Genomic DNA, 20,817 nt, shown 5'->3' with positions numbered 1-20,817 from the left:
AACACAAACCAAAACAAACAGGCACCAACAAAACATAAATTTTTTAGATCTTTTCACCATTACTGTTCATAGTTATTGGTTTATTTCATGGTATGGTTCAGAATAACTCAGCTATCTTGCTATTTACTTTCTTCTCTAAATGTTCAGCCGATCAATCATTTTTCTAACATCTAGCTCACTATATGGTTTGGTAAGCAGCAGCAATCTGCTGTGAAGCAATCTTTCTCACGCTGTGGTAAGCTTCCTAGAACATATACAGAAGCTCAAACTAAGAAGGAATGAATGGCTAAGTAGCAAGGATGCTATAGAGATATTATTGGGTGCATGGAAGTCATTACAATGGCAGAAGTCTTGGCTTCCAAGGCAGCTTCTCCCCCTTTTAGCTAGTTTTGAGTTTCACAGAAACCCTACTCTACCAATCCTACAACCTTTGTGCACTTAAGCATTGAGACAAGGCTATAGTGAACAGGGTCCCACAACATCCAAATTATATTTTCAGGCTAATTACATGCTGTACACTCACAAGAAAAGCAGGAAGATATTTATTGTTTAATTTTATTTTTAAGCCTGCTCTGTTTTCATGCTAAGTGGCCATTAATCTTAGCGTCACCCAATTCTAAGTTCTATCTCCACTAAAAATTCCTAATTGTAACCCTAACCCTAACCCTAACCCTAAAAGTCTTGCTTATGAGGCTTTAGCCCTAATATAGGTTAAATAAACAAATGGATACAGCACTGAGACCTTCAAGAAACTACCTATATTCAGCTATTTCTATTGCTATTCCAGTGCATTCCCAAAGTCCTAGCCTCCTAAATCTTTTTTTTAAATTTTATAATTTAATTTAATTTTACATATCAGCCACGGATTCCCCTGTCCTCCCCTCTCCCCCCCCACTCGCCTTCCCCTGAGCCTACTCCCTATTCCCATCTCCTCCAGGGCAAGGACTCCCCTGGGGATTCAGCTCAGCCTGGTAGATTCAGTCCAGGCAGGTCAAGTCCCCTCCTCCCAGGCTGAGCAAAGCATCCCAGCATAGGCTCCAGGTTCCAAACAGCCAGCTCATGCACTAAGGACAGGTCCTGGTCCCACTACCTGGGGGCCTTCCAAACAGATCAAGCTAATCAACTGTGTCACTTACCCAGGGGGACTGATACAGTTGGTGGCTCCTCAGCTATTGGTTCATAGTTCATGTGTTTCCATTAGTTTGGCTATTTGTCCCTGTGCTTTTTCCAATCATGGTCTCCACAATTCTCTCTCCTACAATCCCTCCTCTTTCTTGCCAATTGGACTCCTGGGGCTCCACCTGGGGCCTGGCCGTGGATCTCTGCATCCGCTTCTATCAGTCACTGGATGAGATTTCTAGCAGGACCTTTAGGGTGTTTGGCCATCCTAACAGCAGAGTAGGTCAGTTCGGGCTTTCTCTCGACCATTGCCAGTAGTCTATTGTGGAGGTAACTTTGTGGATTTCTGGGGACCTCTCTAGCACTTTGCTTTTCCTACTCCCATGGGGTCTTCATTTATCATGTTCTCTCATTCCTTGTTCTCCCTCTCTGTTCTTGATCCTCCAGAGGTTGCTTTATTGTACAGGATTCTTTTGGCTATCCTGGGTTTTTTGTTTTTCCATATTAAGTTGAGTATTATTTTTTCCAGGTCTGTGAAGAATTGTGTTGGTATTTTGATGGGGATTGTATTGAATCTGTAGATTGCTTTTGGTAAGATAGGCATTTTTACTATGTTAATTCTGCCTATCCATGAGCATGGGAGATCTTTCCATTTTCTGACATCTTCAAATTCTTTTTTCAAGGACTTAAAGTTCTTGTCATATAAGTCCTATACTTGCTTAGTTAGAGTTACCACAAGGTATTTTAGATCATTTGTGGCTATTGTAAACGGTAATGTATCTCTGATTTCCTTCTCAGCCTGTTTGTCAATTGTATATAGGAGGGCTACTGATTTTTTTTGAGTTGATCTTGTATCCTGCTATGTTGCTGAAGGTGTTTATAAGCTGTATCAATTCCTTGGTTGAATTTTTGGGGTCACTTATGTATACTATCCTGTCATCTGCAAATAGGGAAAGCTTGACTTCTTCTTTTCCAATTTGTATCCCCTTAATCTCCTTATGTTGTCTTATTGCTCTGGCTAGAACTTGAAGTACTATCTTGAATAAGCATGGAGAGAGCAGACAGCCTTGCCTTGTTCCTGATTTTAGTGGGATCGCTTTGAGTTTCTCTCCATTTAATTTGATGTTGGCTTTTGGCTTGCTGTAAATTGCCATTATTATGTTTATGTATGTTCCCTGTATTCCTGATAGCTCCAAGACCTTTATCATTAAGGGGTGTTGGATTTTGTCAAATGTCTTTTCTGCATCTAGTGAGATGATCATGTGGTTTTTTTCTTTGAGTTTGTTTATATGGTGTATTACATTGACAGACTTTCATATGTTGAACCACCCTTGCATCCCTGGGATGAAGCCTACTTGATCATGGTGGATAATTGTTTTGATGTGTTCTTGGAGTCTGTTTACCAGTATTTTATTGGGTATTTTTGCATCAATGTTCATCAGGGAGATCGGTCTGTAGTTCTCTTTTTTTGTTGCATCTTTGTTTGGTTTAGGAATCAGGGTAATTGTAGCCTCATAAAAGAAGTTTGATAATGTTCCTTCTGTTTCTATTGTGTGGAACAATTTAAAGAGTATTGGTATTAACTCTTCTTTGAAGATCTGGTGGAATTCTGCACTAAAACCATCTGGTCCTGGGCCTTTTTTGGTTAGGAGACTTTTAATGACTGCTTCTATTTCTATAGGGGTTATTTGACTATTTAAATAGTTTATCTCGTCTTGATTAAACTTAGGTATGTGGTACCTATCCAGAAAATTATCCATTTCTTTTAGATTTACCAGTTTTGTGGAGTAGAAGTTTTTGAACTATGACTTGATGATTCTCTGGATTTCCTCATTGTCTCTTATGTCCCCTTTTCATTTCTGATTTTGTTGATTTGGATTCTCTGTGTCTTTTGGTCAGTTTGGATAAGGGCTTGTCTATCTTGTTGATTTTCTCAAAGAACCAACTCTTTGTTTCATTATTTTTTTTTTGTATTGTTCTCTTTGTTTCTATTTTATTGATTTCAGCTCTCAATTTGATAATTTCCTGGCGTCTATTCTTCCTGGGAGACTTGGCTTCTTGTTCTAGAGCTTTCAGGTGTGCTGTTAAGTCACTAGTGTGAGATTTCTTCATCTTCTTTATGTGGGCATTTAGTGCTATGAATTTCCCTCTTAGCACTGCTTTCATAGTGTCCCATAATTTTGGGTATGTGGTGTATTTAGTTTCATTGATCTCTAGGAAGTCTTTAACTTCTTTCTTTACTTCTTCCTTAACTCATTGTTGATTCAGTTGAACATTATTCAGTTTCCATGAGAATGTAGGTTTTCTGTAATTTTTGTTTTTGTTGAAATCTAACTTTAAACCATGGTGGTCTGATAGAACACAGGAGGTTATTCCATTTTTTTTTGTATCTGTTGAGATTTGCTTTTGTGGCCAAGTATGTGGTCAATATTAGAGAAGGTTCCATGGGGTGCTGAGAAGAAGGTCTATTCTTTTTCGTTAGGATGGAGTGTTCTGTAGATATCAATTAAGTCCATTTGTGTTATAACATCAGTTAAGTTCCTTATTTCTCTGTTAAGTTTCAATTTGGGAGATCTGTCCAGTGGTGAAAGTGGGGTGTTAAAGTCTCTCACTATTAATGTGTGGGGTTTTATATGTGATTTAAGCTTTAGTAATGTTTCTTTTACATATGTGGGTTCCCTTGTGTTTATGGCATAAATGTTCAGAATTGAAACTTCGTCTTGGTGGATCTTTCCTGTGATGAGTATGTAATGCCCTTCTTTATCTTTTTTGATTGGTTTTAGTTTGAAGTTTATTTTGCTGGATATTAGGATGGCTACACCTGCTTGCTTCTTTTTTTAAATTTTATTTTATAATTTAATTTTACATATCAGCCACAGATTCCCTTGTTCTTTCCCTTCCCAACCGCCTTGCCTTCTCCCCAGTCCAACACCCCCATTCCCATCTCCTCCTTGGCAAAGACTCTCCAGAGGATTGAGTTCAACTTGGTAGATTCAGTCCAGGCAGGCCCAGTCCCCTCCTCCCAGGATGAGCCGTCTTCCTATATAAGCCCCAGATTCCAAACAGCCAGCACATGCACTGAGGACAGGTCCTAGTCTCACTGCCTGGATGCCTCCCAAACAGATCAAGCTAATCAACTGTCTCACTTAACACCATTTGATTGGAAAGTCTTTTCCCAGCCTTTTATTCTTAGGTAATGTCTATCTTTGAATTTGAGGTGTGTTTCTTGTATGCAGCAGAAAGATGGGTCCTGCTTTCATATCCATTCTGTTAGCCTGTGTCTTTTTATAGGTGAATTAAGTCCATTAATATTAAAGGATATTAATGACCAGTGATTGTTCATTCCTGTTATTTTTTTTGGTGGTAGTGTGTGTGTGTACTTCTCTTCTTTGGGGTTTACTGCTGTGGTTTTATCTATTGCCTGTGTTTTCAAGGGTGTAGCTGACTTCCTTAAGTTGGAATTTTCCTTCTCGTGCTTTCTGTAGGTCTGGGTTTGTGGATAAGTATTGTTTAAATCTGGCTTTGTCTTGGAATATCTTGTTCATCTATGATGATTGAAAGTTTTGCTGGGTATATTAGTCTAGGCTGGCATCCATGGTCTCTTAGTGTCTGCATAACATCTGTCCAAGTCCTTCTGGCTCAGTGTCTCCGTTGAGAAATCGAGTGTTATTCTGATTGGTTTGCCTTTATAAGTCACTTGGCCTTTTTCCTTGGCTACTCTTAATATTCTTTCTTATTCTGTATGTTTAGTTGTTTAATTATTATGTGGCAAGGGGACTTTTTTGGGGGGTTAGTCTGTTTGGTGTTCTATAGGCTTCTTGTATCTTCATAGGCATTTCCTTCTTTAGGTTGGGAAAGTTTCCTTCTATGATCTTGTTGAATATATTTTCTGTGCCTTTGAATTGGTATTCTTTTCCTTCCTCTATCCCTAGTATTCGTAGGTTTGGTCTTTTCATGGTGTCCTAAATTTCTTGGACATTTTGGGTCATGACTTTGTTGGCTTTAGTGTTTTCTTTGACTGATGTTTCTTTTTCTTCTACCGTATCTTCAATGCCAGAGATCCTCTCTTCCGTCTCTTGCATTCTGTTGGTTATACTTGCATCTGAAATTCCTGTTCATTTACTCAGATTTTTTATTTCCAGTATTCTCTCTGTTTGTGTCTTCTTCCTTTTTTCTATTTTCAGGTCTTGGACTATTTCCCTCATCTGTTTCTTTGCTTTTTCATGATTTCCTTTCAGGGATTTATTGTTTTCTTCTGCTTTATTTGTCCTTTCCTCTAGTTTTTTATAGCATTCTTCCCATTTTTTGTTTGTCTGTTCCTCCATTTCATTTTTGATTTCTTCTTTATAAGCCTCTAGCATCTTCATGATGTTATTCATAAGGCTGCTTTCTTCTGCTTCTTCCATTTTGTGATGTTCAGGTCTAGTTGTTAGAAGAGGGCTAGGTTCTGGTGATGCTGTGTTGCTCTTTGTTTTTTTCATATGTACTTCTGTCTTGACATCTGCCCATCTCCTCGTGGATTCATTTTTGCTCTTATCAGCACTCTTGGTCCAGACAGAGCAGACAGAATCAGGAAACTTCTCTCTGGTCCAGATGGAAGCTCTGGACTAGAAGGGAGCTGGGGCTGGTCTGAGTCTCAGGGAGTGGCTGAGGTCTTGGGCAGATGGGTGTGGGGGCAGGGTGTGGAGATTGCAGGGTCTGCGGGGGGTGGGGTGGGGTGGGTTGTCTTGGAGAGGGGGAACCTTTCCAATGGGGGAGGAGGGGTCCTCCTAAATCTTCTTACTTACTCTTTTCCAGGTTCAAATAAAACGAGGCTTTGCTATGAGCTTATGTGGGAATGTCTACCATTATTTTTGTGTATTGGATTCCTCCCCCTCTATTTGAATTTCAGGAGCAGAGGTGAGTGCAACTAGACTGGGATCTGTCATTTCACCTTGCCTTTGCCCAGTGCCTTCTCATCTTGGCACTATGTAGACAAAGCTGAGTAGTCTTTGTTGCAGAAGTAGCAGGCATAGTTTCAATGACATCCCAGTGGCTTCCTGTGCTTCCTTGGAACTATATGTTTTCTAAAGTTTTAGGCTTCTATCATGGCTGTTTGTACTTTCATACTCACAGTTACAGCTTTATTTATTTCTTCAGGTCTGGCCTCCATTTAATGCCACATGTGTAGGCCTTCTTCTACAAAGTACAATTTTTATGTCACCAACATTTATCCTAAGCCAAGAATTTATAAATATTAAAAAAAAAAACTTTTAGGTTAGAGGTCCCCTATGCTAATTAATGAAAAAAATACAATTTTTCTTATTTGATTTTATTTTCATTTCCTGAGAAAGCTGAAAGCTGATGTTTGATCCTCTTGGGGTATATTTGCAGGGTACTTAGAATTATGGTCATACTACAATGTATACTATTTATAGGATAGTATCTGAGAATTTAGAAAAACTTTTCATTTCATTGTGGATATTAGGAGGAAGTATTTTATAAAAAATAACTATCAAAATAAACCAAAAGATCAAATTACTATTTGTAAGGTGTTTGTACTCATCCATAAGACAAAATTATACCAGATGTTAGATACAGATATACCCTCTTCTGATTTAACATATATTTCAGAATGGCTGTCAATAAAACTCATTTCATCTATTTCACTACAAATCATAAAAACAAGCCTCAAATCCTAAAAAAATGAACTAAAAGAAAATTTCTTAGAGTCAATGGAAAAATAGTAAAAGTGTGTAAAGATATGGAAGGTATAACTTTCAGCACTATGGTGTTGTGTGATATTTTGTTTGTGTTCTGACAAATAAAGCTTGCTTGGAGTCGGAGGGTGGAGTTAGCCACTAGTTAACTATAGAGATTTGGAGGACTGTAGAGATAGGTACAGGAAGTGGTAAGGCAGGGCTGAGACTGGATCTCGGCCCTTTTGCTCAGAGGAACAGAAGAGATAGGAAGTCACTGATGGCTGCTCCCTTGATTCTCTGATCTTTTTGGTTTTTACCCCAAATATCTGACTCCTGGTTTTTATTGATAAGATTAATTAATCTATCACAATGGAATACATTAGATGTACTAAACCAGCCTTTCTGATTACAATACAGCTTCCTATCCACCTAACACTTATACAACTATGTATTTTTAAAGTTATTTTGGCCACCAAGAAAACAAGAACAATATTTTATACAATAGAAAATATGAATATATATGAATCTTTTCTACCTGTCTCCCCTCTTCCATTCATTTTTATGTTTTTATTGGAATCCTTATACCCTGGTATTAAAATCCATATCATGATTAAATGGACTAATTCTAATTCTCAGAACCCTCATAAGGAGGAGTATAATAGAAATATCTACATTTATCTAAGGAGCCCAAAGTAATGAACACTGAAATAGTCTGTAAAAAAATTTACCAAGAAAAACAGTACATCTCATGGAATACTAAGGAGAATAGAATTTAGAGGCTGGAGAGATGGCTCACTGGTTAACAGCACTTGATGCTCTTGAAGAGGATCTGGATTCTGCTCTAGCATATATGTGGCAGCCCACAACTCACTATTACAATTTTATGTGTTCTGAAGATCTCTTCTGGCCTCTAACATTCATACACATAAAATAATAAATAGGTAATTTTTTTGCAAGAAGCAATAGAATTTAGATATTATTTTTTCCTTAGCAAGATTGCAGCTATTAACTTGTGTGAATTCCTTGTAAAATTTGAAGACAAAGACAGTTGATGGGCTCTCCAATGGCATATTGAGGGGTAGTTGTCAAAGAGGTTTAGATTTTCAAAATTAGCAATGATAGTCTGGACTTCCTATATATTAAGCATATGAAATATATCTTTTGTATAAAAATGAAGAGTATTTTTGTATTTAAAAATGAAAAGTATTCATTAAAATATTAGCAATGAAAAACTTTAATGAAAATATGATAATATTTCAAAAGTAGAACGTCTATATAGATTCAATTACAGCAACTGAAATTGAAAACAACTCAATCGAAACATTAAATAGGAGATCAAACATAATGGAAAAAGAACTGGACTTCAGATATTAGGTAAGATGCAGTGTGTACATAGCTACCACATAAGACATGGACCCCAGATTATATATCAGTTAGCCCTCATCAGAGAAGCTCCTATTTTTAGTAGATGACAATCGACACAGAGATCAAGGTGCAGAGCATAAAAGACATCTGGATGGTCATTCCTAATGAGGTTATTTACATCCCGCCTTCCTCTGAAGGCTCATGGATCATTGCAGAAGACAAGAAAAAAGGTGGTGGAAATAGTGTTTTCCATATGCAGCAGGGCAATTACACATATGAACTCATAGCAATTGAGATGACATGCACAAGAACTGTGCAGACTTGGGCCAGACAACTCCAGCATGGAGAGACAGGTAGGGCATGAAGTCACACCCCTAGCTATAGAGGTACTGGCAGATGATAACTGCTGGGAAAGGGAGAGTCAGTTTTCTTTGAGGGTGTGGCTGCTGGTGTGCTGATTGCCCTCCAGTGAAGGACACACATCCAGTATTACAAAGACAGCACAAACTACTTGGTGAGTGTGTGTGTGCATTCACATGCGCACATGCATCTCTCTGTGAGAGTACTTTTGTTTTTCATAATAAGTATCTGTTGGGCACCACAGTTTCCTCTATTAGAATGTTCCTTAAGGCCTGAAAGATTCTTACCATTGCATCGACTGTTTCCTTCTCTCCTTTGTTTAACTCTTCTTTTATATCTTTAAATGACTACTGATCTCAGCCATCTGCTTGATTCTATTTCTTACTATATTTTTCACCTTGGTTTGTTAACAATTTTGAACTCAAACTCAAATGTAGTAACTACAATTATAATAACCTATCCTTTGTATTCTTAATTTCATGTATCACATTTCAATATGCCTATACACTTACTGCTTCATGGACTGACTTTGAGCTCTCAAATGTTACAATCACATTCTTAGTATGTTGCATATTAGATTCTGCTGTTCTACAGTGCTGCAATGGCAGACCAAGTTGGCTTATTCAACTGCTCAATGGACCAGTGCATTTCCTCTGTGCTTTTCCTGCAACATCTTGCTTTGGCAACTCCTAAACCAGAGAATAAAATTAAACAAGAGGATGCTCTCAACTACCTGTGGATAAATGAGTAAAAATAACAACATCTTACAATTATATGCATGGTTCAAGCTGAACTGCACAAACTCTTTGACTTCCTCAAACTGTAAAGTTATGTCATGAAACTTTGGATTGGTGGCCTAACCTTTGCCCTTCAAATGAAGGCTACTCAAAACCCCCTCCTTTTTCTTGTTGACTGGGGTTCTGTGATTTGGCTTCTTAATTTATGCATATTTGTCTGTCTCTATTTTAATTATTTTAAAATATGCTTAACATTTCTTTCTGTTTTTTTCCAGCTTCTATTTTGGACAATGCATACCCACTGTACAGTAATTGGCTGTGGGATGTATGCATAATCTTGGTTGTAATGATGTTATTTTTCACTGGACTCATTTTGCTTCTACTTGTGACTCTAAACAGTAAGTGATGCAGCGGGAGTGGGAACTCCAAGGATGAGTCTCCTGTCTATCTAACTGAATCCCATGAATCTAATCTTCACTTGGTAAAACTGGAGGAAAATGGAGGCCTGGGCTATTGCTATCTTTCTTTACTTTCATAAGCAGATTGGGAGATATTGTGGGATTCATTTAGGCCTTGCTAAGTGTTCATGTAGGCTTACCTGTGGAAAACTATCTTTATTAGGTTAGGTGAGATGGGGAAATTGAGACTTTAACTGAGGACTTTCTTATAACACTTACTGTTCTTCCTTTAAGTACTTTCTGTGATGCTAACCTCAACTATGGGGAGCTCTATCAGCCATCTCCTCCACAGTACTGTTACCATGTTGAGCTTTGTCCACTGAGAAAGTCTAATTTCCCATCTTTAATACTGGATTCTCACCAAATGCTGTTTTAAGGAAGCATCTTCTATAACTTACCAAGACTAAACTAACTCCACGATTTTCATTTATCCAGCTCCTGTATCAAAGTCTCTTTGAACTCTTACAAAGCCATTCAATAAAGCAGACTCAGAAAAGGTCTCCAGGGGCACCCAGAGAGAAAACAGACCTCCCCAGAGCTATTTAAACCTATTAAAATAGAGAGAATCTTGCTTTTCTTCTTTGAGTTCTTAGTTTCATTAATAAAATAATTTAAAGACAGACATGAAGGAAAACTGTGGTACAGTTTTATTAGTGTAAGAGAAAATCATTAGGACCCTCAAACTGTAAATCTTAGCATCTGCTGGCATGAGGAAATGAGGAAGAGAAAGAGAGACAGTCATATGTTTTGGAGACTGGCAAGTACCCACACCCAGAAGGGAAGACTTGTTTCACAGAGTGAATGAGAAAGCCCAGTGTGTGTGAAATCATGTTTAGACATTTAGCCAGTATCAAAAAGAAAAAGACAGAAAAAAAGGGAAAACGGTATAAACACCTAAAACACTAATAAAAGTAGTTTTTTTCTTTTCTTAAAACAATATTGTTTGGCATCATAAGGTAAAAATTTTTGTCATCACAACATTTTATAATGGCTACATAAATTTTAATAAAGGTTTTCTTCCAACACATATTCTAAAGCGAAACAATGTATACTTGATATTCTTTTATTGATTGATTGCTATGGATTTCTTTTTTCAGGAATATTCTTTCCTTTTGGTTTAATGCAATCCCCAAATATGATTTATTCCACTGTTTCCTTTCCAGTAGCCAAAGAACAGAAAGCACAGTGCCAGCCATTGGAGGATGAAATTCTACCCTTATACCAGCTTTCACAGGAGTACATAGAACAAAGGTCACCATCTCCGGTAGGTAACTCTCTCTCTCTCTCTCTCTCTCTCTCTCTCTCTCTCTCTCTCTCTCTCTCTCTCTCTCTCTCTCTTTCTCTCTCTCTCTCTCTCTCTCTCTCTCTCTCTCTCTCTCTCTCTCTCTCTCTCTCTCCTCTCTCTCTCCATCCATCTATTCATTCATTCATTTTACATCTTGGCCACAGTTTCCTTTCCCTCCTCTCCTTCTAGTTCCTCTGCCCCATCCCACCTCTGCTTCTACCCCACACCCAATCCACTCCTACATTTCTGTTTAGGAAAGGGCAGGTCTCCCATTAATATCAACAAAACATGGCATACCAAGCTGCAGTAAGACTAAGTGCCTCCCTGTGTATTAAGGCTGGATGAGGTGACCCAGCATGAGGAGTAGGTACTCCAAAGCCTGTAAAAGGATTGGAGACAGCCCCTCTTCCCACCATTAGGAATCCCACAGGAGGACCACAACACACAACTGTAACATATACGCTGAGTGCCTAGGTCAGTCCCATGTAGGCTCCCTGGCTGTTGGTTCAATATCTGTGAGCCCCTATGAACCTAGGTTAGTTGATTCTCTGAGTTTTCTTGTGGTGCCCTTGACCCCTCTGGCTCTTTCACTCTTCTCCTCTTCTTCTGCAAGATTCCTGAAACTCTGCCTAATGTTTAGCTGTGGGTCTGTCCTGTTTCCATCAGTTACTGGATAATGCTTCTCTGATGACAATTGGGCTAGGCACCAATCTGGTCACAGGAGATGGCCAATTTGCATATGTATATGCTATTACTATAAGCTGGGGTCTTCCTTGTACATTCCTGGGAGATTCCCTTTCGCAAGGTTTTTTAACTGATCTCAAAATACTCCTCCCTTTCCAGTAGTCTTTTTCATTACTCTCCTTCATCTCCCCACCCCCTACATCCTGATCATTTATGTTCCCGTCCTCACCTGCCCTCTGTCCACTCATGAAATCTCTTCTATTTCCCCTTCCAAGGGAGATCTGGGTGTTCCCCCCATGAACCCTCTTTGCTATCTAGTCTCTCTGGGTCTGTGGATTGTAGCATAGTTCTTTATTTTACAGCAATGTCTACTTATTAGTGAGTACATACTATGTTTGTCTTTCCTGATCTGGGTTAGTCCATGCAGGGTGATTTTTTTCTAGTTACACCCATTTGCCTTAAAATTTCCTGGTGTCCTTGTTTTTAAAAGTTGAGTAATATGCCTGGCAGTGGTGGCACACGCCTCTAATCCCAGCATTCAGGAGGCAGAGGCAGGAGGGTCTCGATGAGCTCGAGGCCAGCCTGGGCTACAGAGTGAGTTCCAGGAAAGGCACAAAGCTACACGGAGAAATGCTGTCTCCAAAACAAAACAAAAGTTGAGTAATACTCCATTGTGTAAATATACCACATTTTCTTTATCCATCCCTCTGCTGAGGGACATCTAAGTTGTTTCTAAGTTCTGTTTATTACAAATAAAGCTGATATGAACATATTTGAGTAAGTGTCTTGTGGTATGATTGAGTATCTTTGGGTATATGCCCAAGAGCAATATTAGTGGATCTTGTGGTAGGTTGATTCCCAGTTTTCTGAAAAACTACCACTGACCTCCAAAGTGGCTGTACAAGTTTGCACTCCCACCAGCAATGGAGGAGTGTTGCCCTTGATTCACATTCTATCCATCATGAGCTGTCACTTGTGGTTTTGATTTTAGCCATTCTGACAGGTGTAAGATGGCATGTCAGAGTCATTTTGGTTTGCATTTCCATGCCCTTGTGAACTATAGATAGTTTTTCTGAAAATGTTTATCTTAAAAACCATTAGCAAGGCATGTGGTCTAATCTAAATCTATTTTGAAGCTTTGTATCAGATAGTGGTGCTCAGCAATAAAATTAAAGAAATTTCAGCCATTCTGGCTCACATCAATCATTAATTTGAGCTGTGATCAGAAGCAGATCCTTAGGGAGAACTAATGGGCCCTGATTGTGTAGGCTACCCTTGAATTCATTTTTATTCATGAAAATTATACAACTCTATCATGGCATCTCTTTCATTGCTCTCCCACTTGTCCCTCTCCTATTCCCTATTGTTCTATTCCCTCATGTTCTAATCCTCTATCCTCTCCTCTCTATTCCCCCCCATTCACAGTTTACTCATGGAGATCTCTGTTTCCCCTTCCCAAGGTGATCCACACATCCTTCTTAGGGTCCTCCTTGTTTCCTAGCTTCTCTCGAACTTTGGGTTGTAGTCTGGTTATCATTTGCTTTATATCTACTATCCATTTATGAGTGAGTACATACCATGTTTGTCTTTCTGAGTCTGGGTTACCTCACTCAGCATGATATTTTCTAGTTCCATCCGTTTGCCTGCAAATTTCATGATGTCATTTTTTTTTTTACACCCGAGTAATACTCCATTGTGTATATGTACCACTTTTATTTTTATCCATTCTTTGGTTGAGGGGAATCTAGGTTGCTTCCAGGTTCTGGCTATTATGAATAGTGGTGCTATGAACATAGTTGAACAAGTGTCCTTGTGGTATAATTGAGCCTCCCTTGGGTATATGCCCAAGAGTGGTATCATTGGGTCTTGAGGTAGATTGATTCTCATTTTCCTGAGAAGTCACAATACTGATTTCCAGAGTGGCTGTACAAGTTCACACTCCTACCAACAGTGGAGGAGTGTTCCCCTTGTTCCACATCCTCTCCAACAGAAGCTGTCTGCAATGCTTTTGATCTTAGCCATTCTGGCAGGTGTAAGATGGTATCTCAGAGTTGTTTTGATTTGCATTTCCCTGATGACTAAGGATGTTGAGCAATTCCTTAAATGTCTTTCAGCCATTTGGGATTCTTTTGAGAATTCTCTGTTTAGATCTGTAGTCCATTTTTTAAAATTGGATTGTTTGATATTTTGCTGTCTAGTTTCTTGAGTCTTTATATATTTTGTGTGCCTTTGAGTTGGTATTCTTCTCCTTCCTCTATCCCTATTATTTGTAGGTTATTCTTTTCATGGTGTCCCAAATTTCTTGGACATTTTGGGTCATGACTTTGTTGGCTTTGGTGTTTTCTTTGACTGATGAATTTATTTCTTCTACCGTATCTTCAACGCCAGAGATTCTCTCTTCCATCTCTTGCATTATGTTGGTTATACTTGCATCAGAAGTTCCTGTTCATTTACTCAGATTTTTTATTTCCAGAATTCCCTCTGTTTGTGTCTTGTGACTTTTCAATCAAATTGTCTTAAGAAGCAAGCGGGTGTAGCCATCCTAATATCCAGCAAAATACACTTCAAACTAAAATCAAAGAGATCAAGAAGGGCATTACATACTCATCACAGGAAAGATCCACCAAGATGAAGTTTCAATTCTGAACATTTATGCTCCAAACACAAGGGCACCCACATATGTAAAAGAAACATTACTAAAGCTTAAACCACATATAAAATCCCACACATTAATAGTGGGAGACTTCAACACCCCACTTTCACCACTGGACAGATCTGCCAAATCGAGACTTAACAGAGAAATAAAGATCTTAACTGATATTATGACTCAAATGGACTTAATCGATATCTACAGAACATTGAATCCTAACAAAAAAGAATATACCTTCTTCTTAGCACCCCATGAAACCTCTAAAATCGACCACATGTTTTGGACAATGTCCCTCTGTCAGATGTGAGGTTGGTGAAGATCTTTTCCCATTCTGTAGGCTGTTGTTTTGTCTTCATTACTGTGGCTTTTGCCTTACAGAAGCTTCTCAGTTTCAGGAAGTCCCATTTATTAATTGTTGTTCTCAATGTCTGTGCTACTGGTGTTATATTTAGGAAGCGGTCTTCTGTTCCAATGGGTTCTAGACTATTTCCTACTTTCTCCTCTATCAGGTTCAGTGTATCTGGATTTATGTTGAGGTCTTTGATCCACTTGGACTTTAGTTTTGTGCATCGTAATAGATATGGATCTATTTGCAATATTCTACATGTTGACATCCAGTTATGCCAGCAATATTTGTTTAAGATGCCTTCTTTTTTCAATTGCACAGTTTTGGCTTCTTTGTCAAAAAATCAGGTGTTCATAGGTGTGTAGATTAATGTCAGGATCTTCCATTTGACTCCATTATTGGACATGTCAGTTTTTATTCCAAGACCAAACCATTTTCATTAATATAGCTCTAGAGTAGAGCTTGAAGTCAGGGATGGTGATGTCTCCAGAAGTTGCTTTATTGTAAAGAATTGTTTTAGATATCCTAGGTTTTTTGTTTGCCCATATGAAGTTGAGTATTGTTCTTTTGAGGTCTGTGAAAAATTGTGATGGGAGTTTGATGGGGATTGCATTGAATCTGTAGATTGCTTTTGGTAAGATTGTCATTTTTATTATGTTGGTTCTACCTACCTTTGAGCATGGATGGGAGAGCTTTCTATTTTCTGATATCTTCTTCAATTTCTTTCTTCAAGTTCTTGTCATATAGGTCTTTCCCATGTTTGGTTAGAGTTACCCCAAGGTATTTTATATTATTTGTGGCTATTGTAAAGGGTGATGTTTCTCCGATTTCTTTTTTGGCCCATCTGTCATTTGTATATAGGAGGGCTACTGAGTTTTTTTGAGTTAATCTTGTATCCTGCCACAGTACTGAAGGTGTTTGTCAGTTGTAGGAGTTCTCTGGTAGAATTTTTGGGTTCACTTAAGTAGACTATTAAATCTTCTGCAAATAGCAAAAGTTTTTAACTTCTTCCTTTCCAATTTGTATCCCATTGATCTCCTTCTGTTGTCTTATTGCTCCAGCTAGAACTTTGAGTACTATATTGAATAGATGTGGTGAGAGTGGATAGCCTTGTATGGTTTTAGTGGAATTGCTTTGAGTTTCTCTCCATTTAGTTTGATATTGGCTGTTGGCTTGCTGTAAATAGCCTTTATTATGTTTAGGTATGTTCCTTGTATTCCTGATCTCCCCAGGACCTTTATCATGAAAGGGTGCTGGATTTTGTCAAAGGCTTTTTCAGCATCTAATGAGATGATCATGTGTTTTTTTTCAGTTTGTTTATATAATGGATTACATTGACAGATTTTTGTATGCTGAACCATCCCTGCATCTCTGGGATGAAGCCTACTTGATCATGGTGTATAAGTTTTTTGATGTGTTCTTGGATTTGGTTTGCCAGTATTTTTTTTGAGTATTTTTGCATCAATGTTCATGAGGGAGATTGATCTGTCTGTAATTCTCTTTCTTTGTTACATGTTTGTTAAATATAGCCTCATGGAAAGAGTTTGGCAATATTCCTTCTGTTTCTATTGTGGGGAACAATTTGAGGAATATTGATATTAGCTCTCCTTTGAAATTCTGGTAGAATTCTGCACTGAAACCATCTGGTCATGGGCCTTTAGTTGGGAGACTTTTAATGACTGCTTTTACTTCCATAGGAGTTATTGGTCTATTTAAATTGTTTATCTGGTCTTGATTTAATTTGGGTATATGGTATCTATCTAGAAAATTGTCCATTACTTTTAGATTTTCAAATTTTGTAGAGTACAGGTTTTTGAAGTATGACCTGATGATTCACTGTATTTCCTCATTGTCAGTTGTTATATCTCCCTTTTCATTTCTGATTTTGTTAATTTGGATGCACTCTCTCTGTCTTTTAGTTAGTTTGGATAAGAGTTTGTCTATCTTGTTTATTTTCTCAAAGAAACAACTATTTGTTTTGTTGCTTCTTTGTACTGTTCTCTTTGTTTCTATTTTATTCATTCCAGCCTTCAATTTGATTATTTCTTGGTGTCTACTCCCTCCGGGTGAGTTTGCTTCTTTTTCTTCTAGAGCTTTCAGGTGTGCTGTTAAGTTGCTAGTGTGAGAGTTCTCCAACTTCTTTATCAAGGCATTTAGAGCTATGAACTTTCCTCTTAGTATTGCTTTCATAGTGTCCTATTAATTTGGGTATGTTGTACATTCATTTTCATTGAATTTTAGGAAGACTTTAATTATACTACTCTCGCCAAAACAAGTGTGGTTATGGCTTTATCAAAAGGCATCTTCTGAGGCCAGGACAATATGGCACCACTCCTGAAGTGGCCTTTGCAATCCAGAAAAGGTACAGTTCCCTTTTCTTTGAAGGCACCTGAACAGGCAGTGGGCCAATGGCTTCTGATGTGCAATGGAACAGCAGCTAAAACAGTTATTCTTGAAGAGTAACTAAGCTCACGCCTCTCAATAGTAGAATGGCAATTGATAGAGGGATGTGGATAAGAACGGGATGCTGAGATGAAGCCATATATACACAACAAAGAAGAATGAATATTTGAATTCAAAAACCGTCAACAATTTCTGGAATTTAAAATCCTGAATCATGACATAACACTAGTGGAATTCAGGTGTCTGTCCTGTTTGTCAGCAGTTGATTTGAGGATACTTTGTTGTCCAGTGGCTAACTTTTGCCACAATGAAAGTTAACTCCATATGCAGTTTCTTCAATGCCCATAGTTTCTCTGAAGTAGATTGGTACTTCCAGGAGCCGACATGTCTCTAAGTTATTAAAACATTTTAAATGCCATATTCTGTAGATCTCTGAAGGGTTTGGAGATGACCCGTCTATCTAAAATATATCTGCTCAATTTATAAAACATATTTAATATGACTACAAGTTCTATTGTAATGTCTAACTAATAACTTTCATTTCTTTATATCCTAATAGTTGGTAATAATAACATTCAAGGATCAGAAAATTGCATTGTTAAATGAACGGTAGAAGTACAATTAGAAATATACATATAGCATTTTCTAACAATATCAATTTCAAATTTGTATACAATATAAAACAATCCAATCCAATGTAAAGTATTTAAAACTAGTAATGGTCTTTTTCTTCTTTTCTTTTCTTTTTCTTTTTTTTTTAAACAAGAACCTTAAATCTAATCTCCTTTGCTTAGGCTTTTTCCTAACCCTTGACAACAACTTGTAACCAACCCCCCTAAACAATGAAAATTATCCTAGATGCAAATCCCTTAAAAAGACCAAAAAACCACCCGCCCCACACCACCTCTTTGGGAATGTGGGCATCACATTCTTAAAATTGCTTCTTGCTGGGTATGGGCAAAGTTATCTTTATCCTGAAAGAAAAATTTTAGGTTAATTGTCAGATTCTAGGAAAGGTAACTATATCCTTCGTTATGCAGTCTGTGTATAATGCCCAAGTTCAGGGTTTATCTCAAGTCCTTATTCAAGTAGTCTTTGAGACTGGATCATCTCAGCTAGTCATCTCAAAATTGCTCTGAACACTTTGTAGTTCAAAACTGATCTGTAGATGATGTTTGTCAGCTTAGTGATATTATTATTGTCCACGTGGAATTGTTGTTGTTGTGGGGCTCCATCTTCTTTCTGGAGATTTCAGGCCTGGCCATGATTTCCTGCAGAAAAATGATAAGAGACTCGAACACAAAGACATACATATGCAGCTAATTGAAGCCTTTTTTGTAGAATTAGTTAGTACTCTATATGACCATTCATATCTTAACAAAGTTTAATATATATATTAATCTTGTAAATTTTGATATAAAATTTATGCTTTAAGAAAAGTTTAAAAAATCAGAATAGAATCAAAGAGTTGAGATTAGTAATAGAATAGTCCCTTAATTAATTTGGCTTTTGTCCTGTCCCATTGCAGAAGATGGCTCTTTAGTTCTGGCATGATACAGGAGTTTGCATTTTCCTTTTAAAAACATGCTTGAGTTTAAAGGAGGAGAGAGTCTTTCTCCAACTCCAAAGTCAGCTTTAAAATTTGATTGAACTGGGACTATTAGAAGACCAATAGTGTTAAATTTCTTTATAGAAGAGCAGAAACAAACATTTAGGAAAACTTATAAAAAATTTTTAGATGATATACCCATACGCCATTTCACTCTGTTTCCTGGGATAGATGATTTGTCCCTTTTCTTCAGTTGTCTCATTTGTCCAGTGTTCTTCAGATTCCTTAAACTTCATTCTCCTAAAAGACAAAAACAAAAACCTTTCCCCAAGACTAATTTTGGGGATGTTCCTTTTTGGCAAGTTATTATCTGATTAAATGTAAAGGCATGTCTTACTGGTATAAGTTAGTTTAAATTGGATGTTCATGCTGGTTGATGAACTATCACCTCTAATTAAGAGGTTTCTCTTGTTCAAATCGAACCAGTATCATTTTTTATGGTACCCACAGCTTATCTTCTCCTGTAGAAACAAAAGCAAAACCTCATCCCCAATGTAACACATATCCTGGTTTCCATTTTGAGGTCAGTACATCCTTAAAGTATATAGGCTGATTTAATTCTGGAGTTTTTTCTATTATCCAATGTCTCTCTGGAGCTGTTGTTCCTTTCTCATTGGCATTGAGAAAATTCAAAGTAAATAGAGCATTGTGTAGTCTTTCTGGTTTTTTTTTTGTTACCCCTTTCTGTTTATTTAGCATATCCTTTAGAGTTCTGTTTTATCTTTCTATAACTGCTTGACCTGTAGGATTATGTGGTATACCTGTAATATGCTTTATATTGTAATAAGCAAAAAACTGTTTAATTTTAACAGAGACATATGATGGAGCATTATCAGTTTTGATTTGTTCAGGTATACCCATGATGGCCATAACTTCTAGTAAATGAGTGATTACAGAATCAGCTTTTTCAGAACTCAAAGCAGTTGCCCATTGAAATCCTGAATAAGTATCAATGGTATGGTGTACATATTTCAATTTTCCAAATTCTGCAAAGTGAAACACATCTATCTGCCAGATTTCATTCTTCTGAGTATCCTTTGGGTTACATCCTGCTGGTAATGGCATTTGATTGTAGAAGGAACAAGTAGGACATTTCTTTACTATTTCCTTGGCTTGTTGCCAGGTTATGGAAAAATCCTTTTTTTAAACCTTTACTATTGACATGTTTTTTAATGAAATTCTGAGGCCTCCAGCACATTTCCTATCAATAATTTATCATTCTCATCATTGCCTTGTGCTAGAGGGCCTGGCAGACCAGTATGGGCTCGAATGTGAGTTATATATAAATGATGACTCCTTTTCCTGATTGTATCTTGTAAATGAATAAATAGTGAAGTTAATTCTGAAGCATCAGGGATAAATTCTGTAGCATCAAGGATAAATTCTGCAGTCTCAATATGTAATACCACTCTTTCAGCATACTGAGAGTCAGTTACTTTGTTGAGAGGTTCTAAAAAATCCATTAATACCAACAGAATAGCATACAGTTCCGATTTTTGAACTGAATTATAAGGACTTTGCACCACTTTACTTAAATTTTCTGATTTGTAACCTGCCTTTCCTTCTTTGTTGGCATCTGTATAAAATGTATGAACTCCAGATATGGGTTTTTCCTGTACAATTCGAGACAAGATCCAATCAGCTCTCTTTACAAGATCAATTCTATTGCTTTTGGGATATTTGCTGTTAATTTCTCCCAAAAAATTACTGCAAGCTCTTTGCCAAGGTTCACTTTCTGTCCATAATTTTTCAATGTCCTCCTTAGTTAAAGGTATGACAATTTCTGCCTGGTCTATTCCTGCTAATTTATGAAGTCTCAATTTTCTTTTTCAAATCAAGTCAGAGATTTTTTCCACATAAGTTTTTAATTTTTATTTGTTTCATTTGGTAAAAATATCCATTCCAATATAATATCTTCCCTCTGCATTAGTATTCCTGTAGGAGAATGCCTGGAAGGTAAAATAACCAAAATGCAATCCAGCTTTGGATCAATACGTTCCACGTGCCATTCATGTACTTTCTTTTCTACCAAGGCCAATTCTTTATCAGCTTCAGGTGATAATTCTCTTGGACTATTTAAGTCCTTGTCACCTTCTAAGGTTTTGAACAAATTAGTCAGT

At 37.4% G+C, this 20,817-nt stretch overlaps 1 protein-coding gene across 2 annotated transcripts in view; it reads left to right on the top strand.

Moving 5' to 3' along the window:
- The window catches only part of LOC114707452 (selection and upkeep of intraepithelial T-cells protein 10-like), a 56,653-nt gene that overhangs the window by 24,358 nt on the left and 11,478 nt on the right, over positions 1-20,817 (top strand). Inside the window, exons 5-7 of one of the 2 annotated variants that reach the window (XM_037202828.1) lie at positions 5,917-6,018; positions 9,538-9,660; positions 10,887-10,984. In XM_037202828.1, the coding sequence (XP_037058723.1) occupies positions 5,917-6,018; positions 9,538-9,660; positions 10,887-10,984 (323 nt within the window). Of the gene's footprint in view, positions 1-5,916; positions 6,019-9,537; positions 9,661-10,883; positions 10,985-20,817 lie in introns of both variants that reach the window. The other variant, XM_028890185.2, reaches the window with a different exon arrangement.

Source organism: Peromyscus leucopus, chromosome 2 (genome assembly GCF_004664715.2).
Source record: "Peromyscus leucopus breed LL Stock chromosome 2, UCI_PerLeu_2.1, whole genome shotgun sequence".
In the NCBI taxonomy this organism is placed as follows: domain Eukaryota; kingdom Metazoa; phylum Chordata; class Mammalia; order Rodentia; family Cricetidae; genus Peromyscus; species Peromyscus leucopus.
Note: the sequence above shows the minus strand (reverse complement) of the source record. Positions and strands in the feature narration are given on the sequence as shown.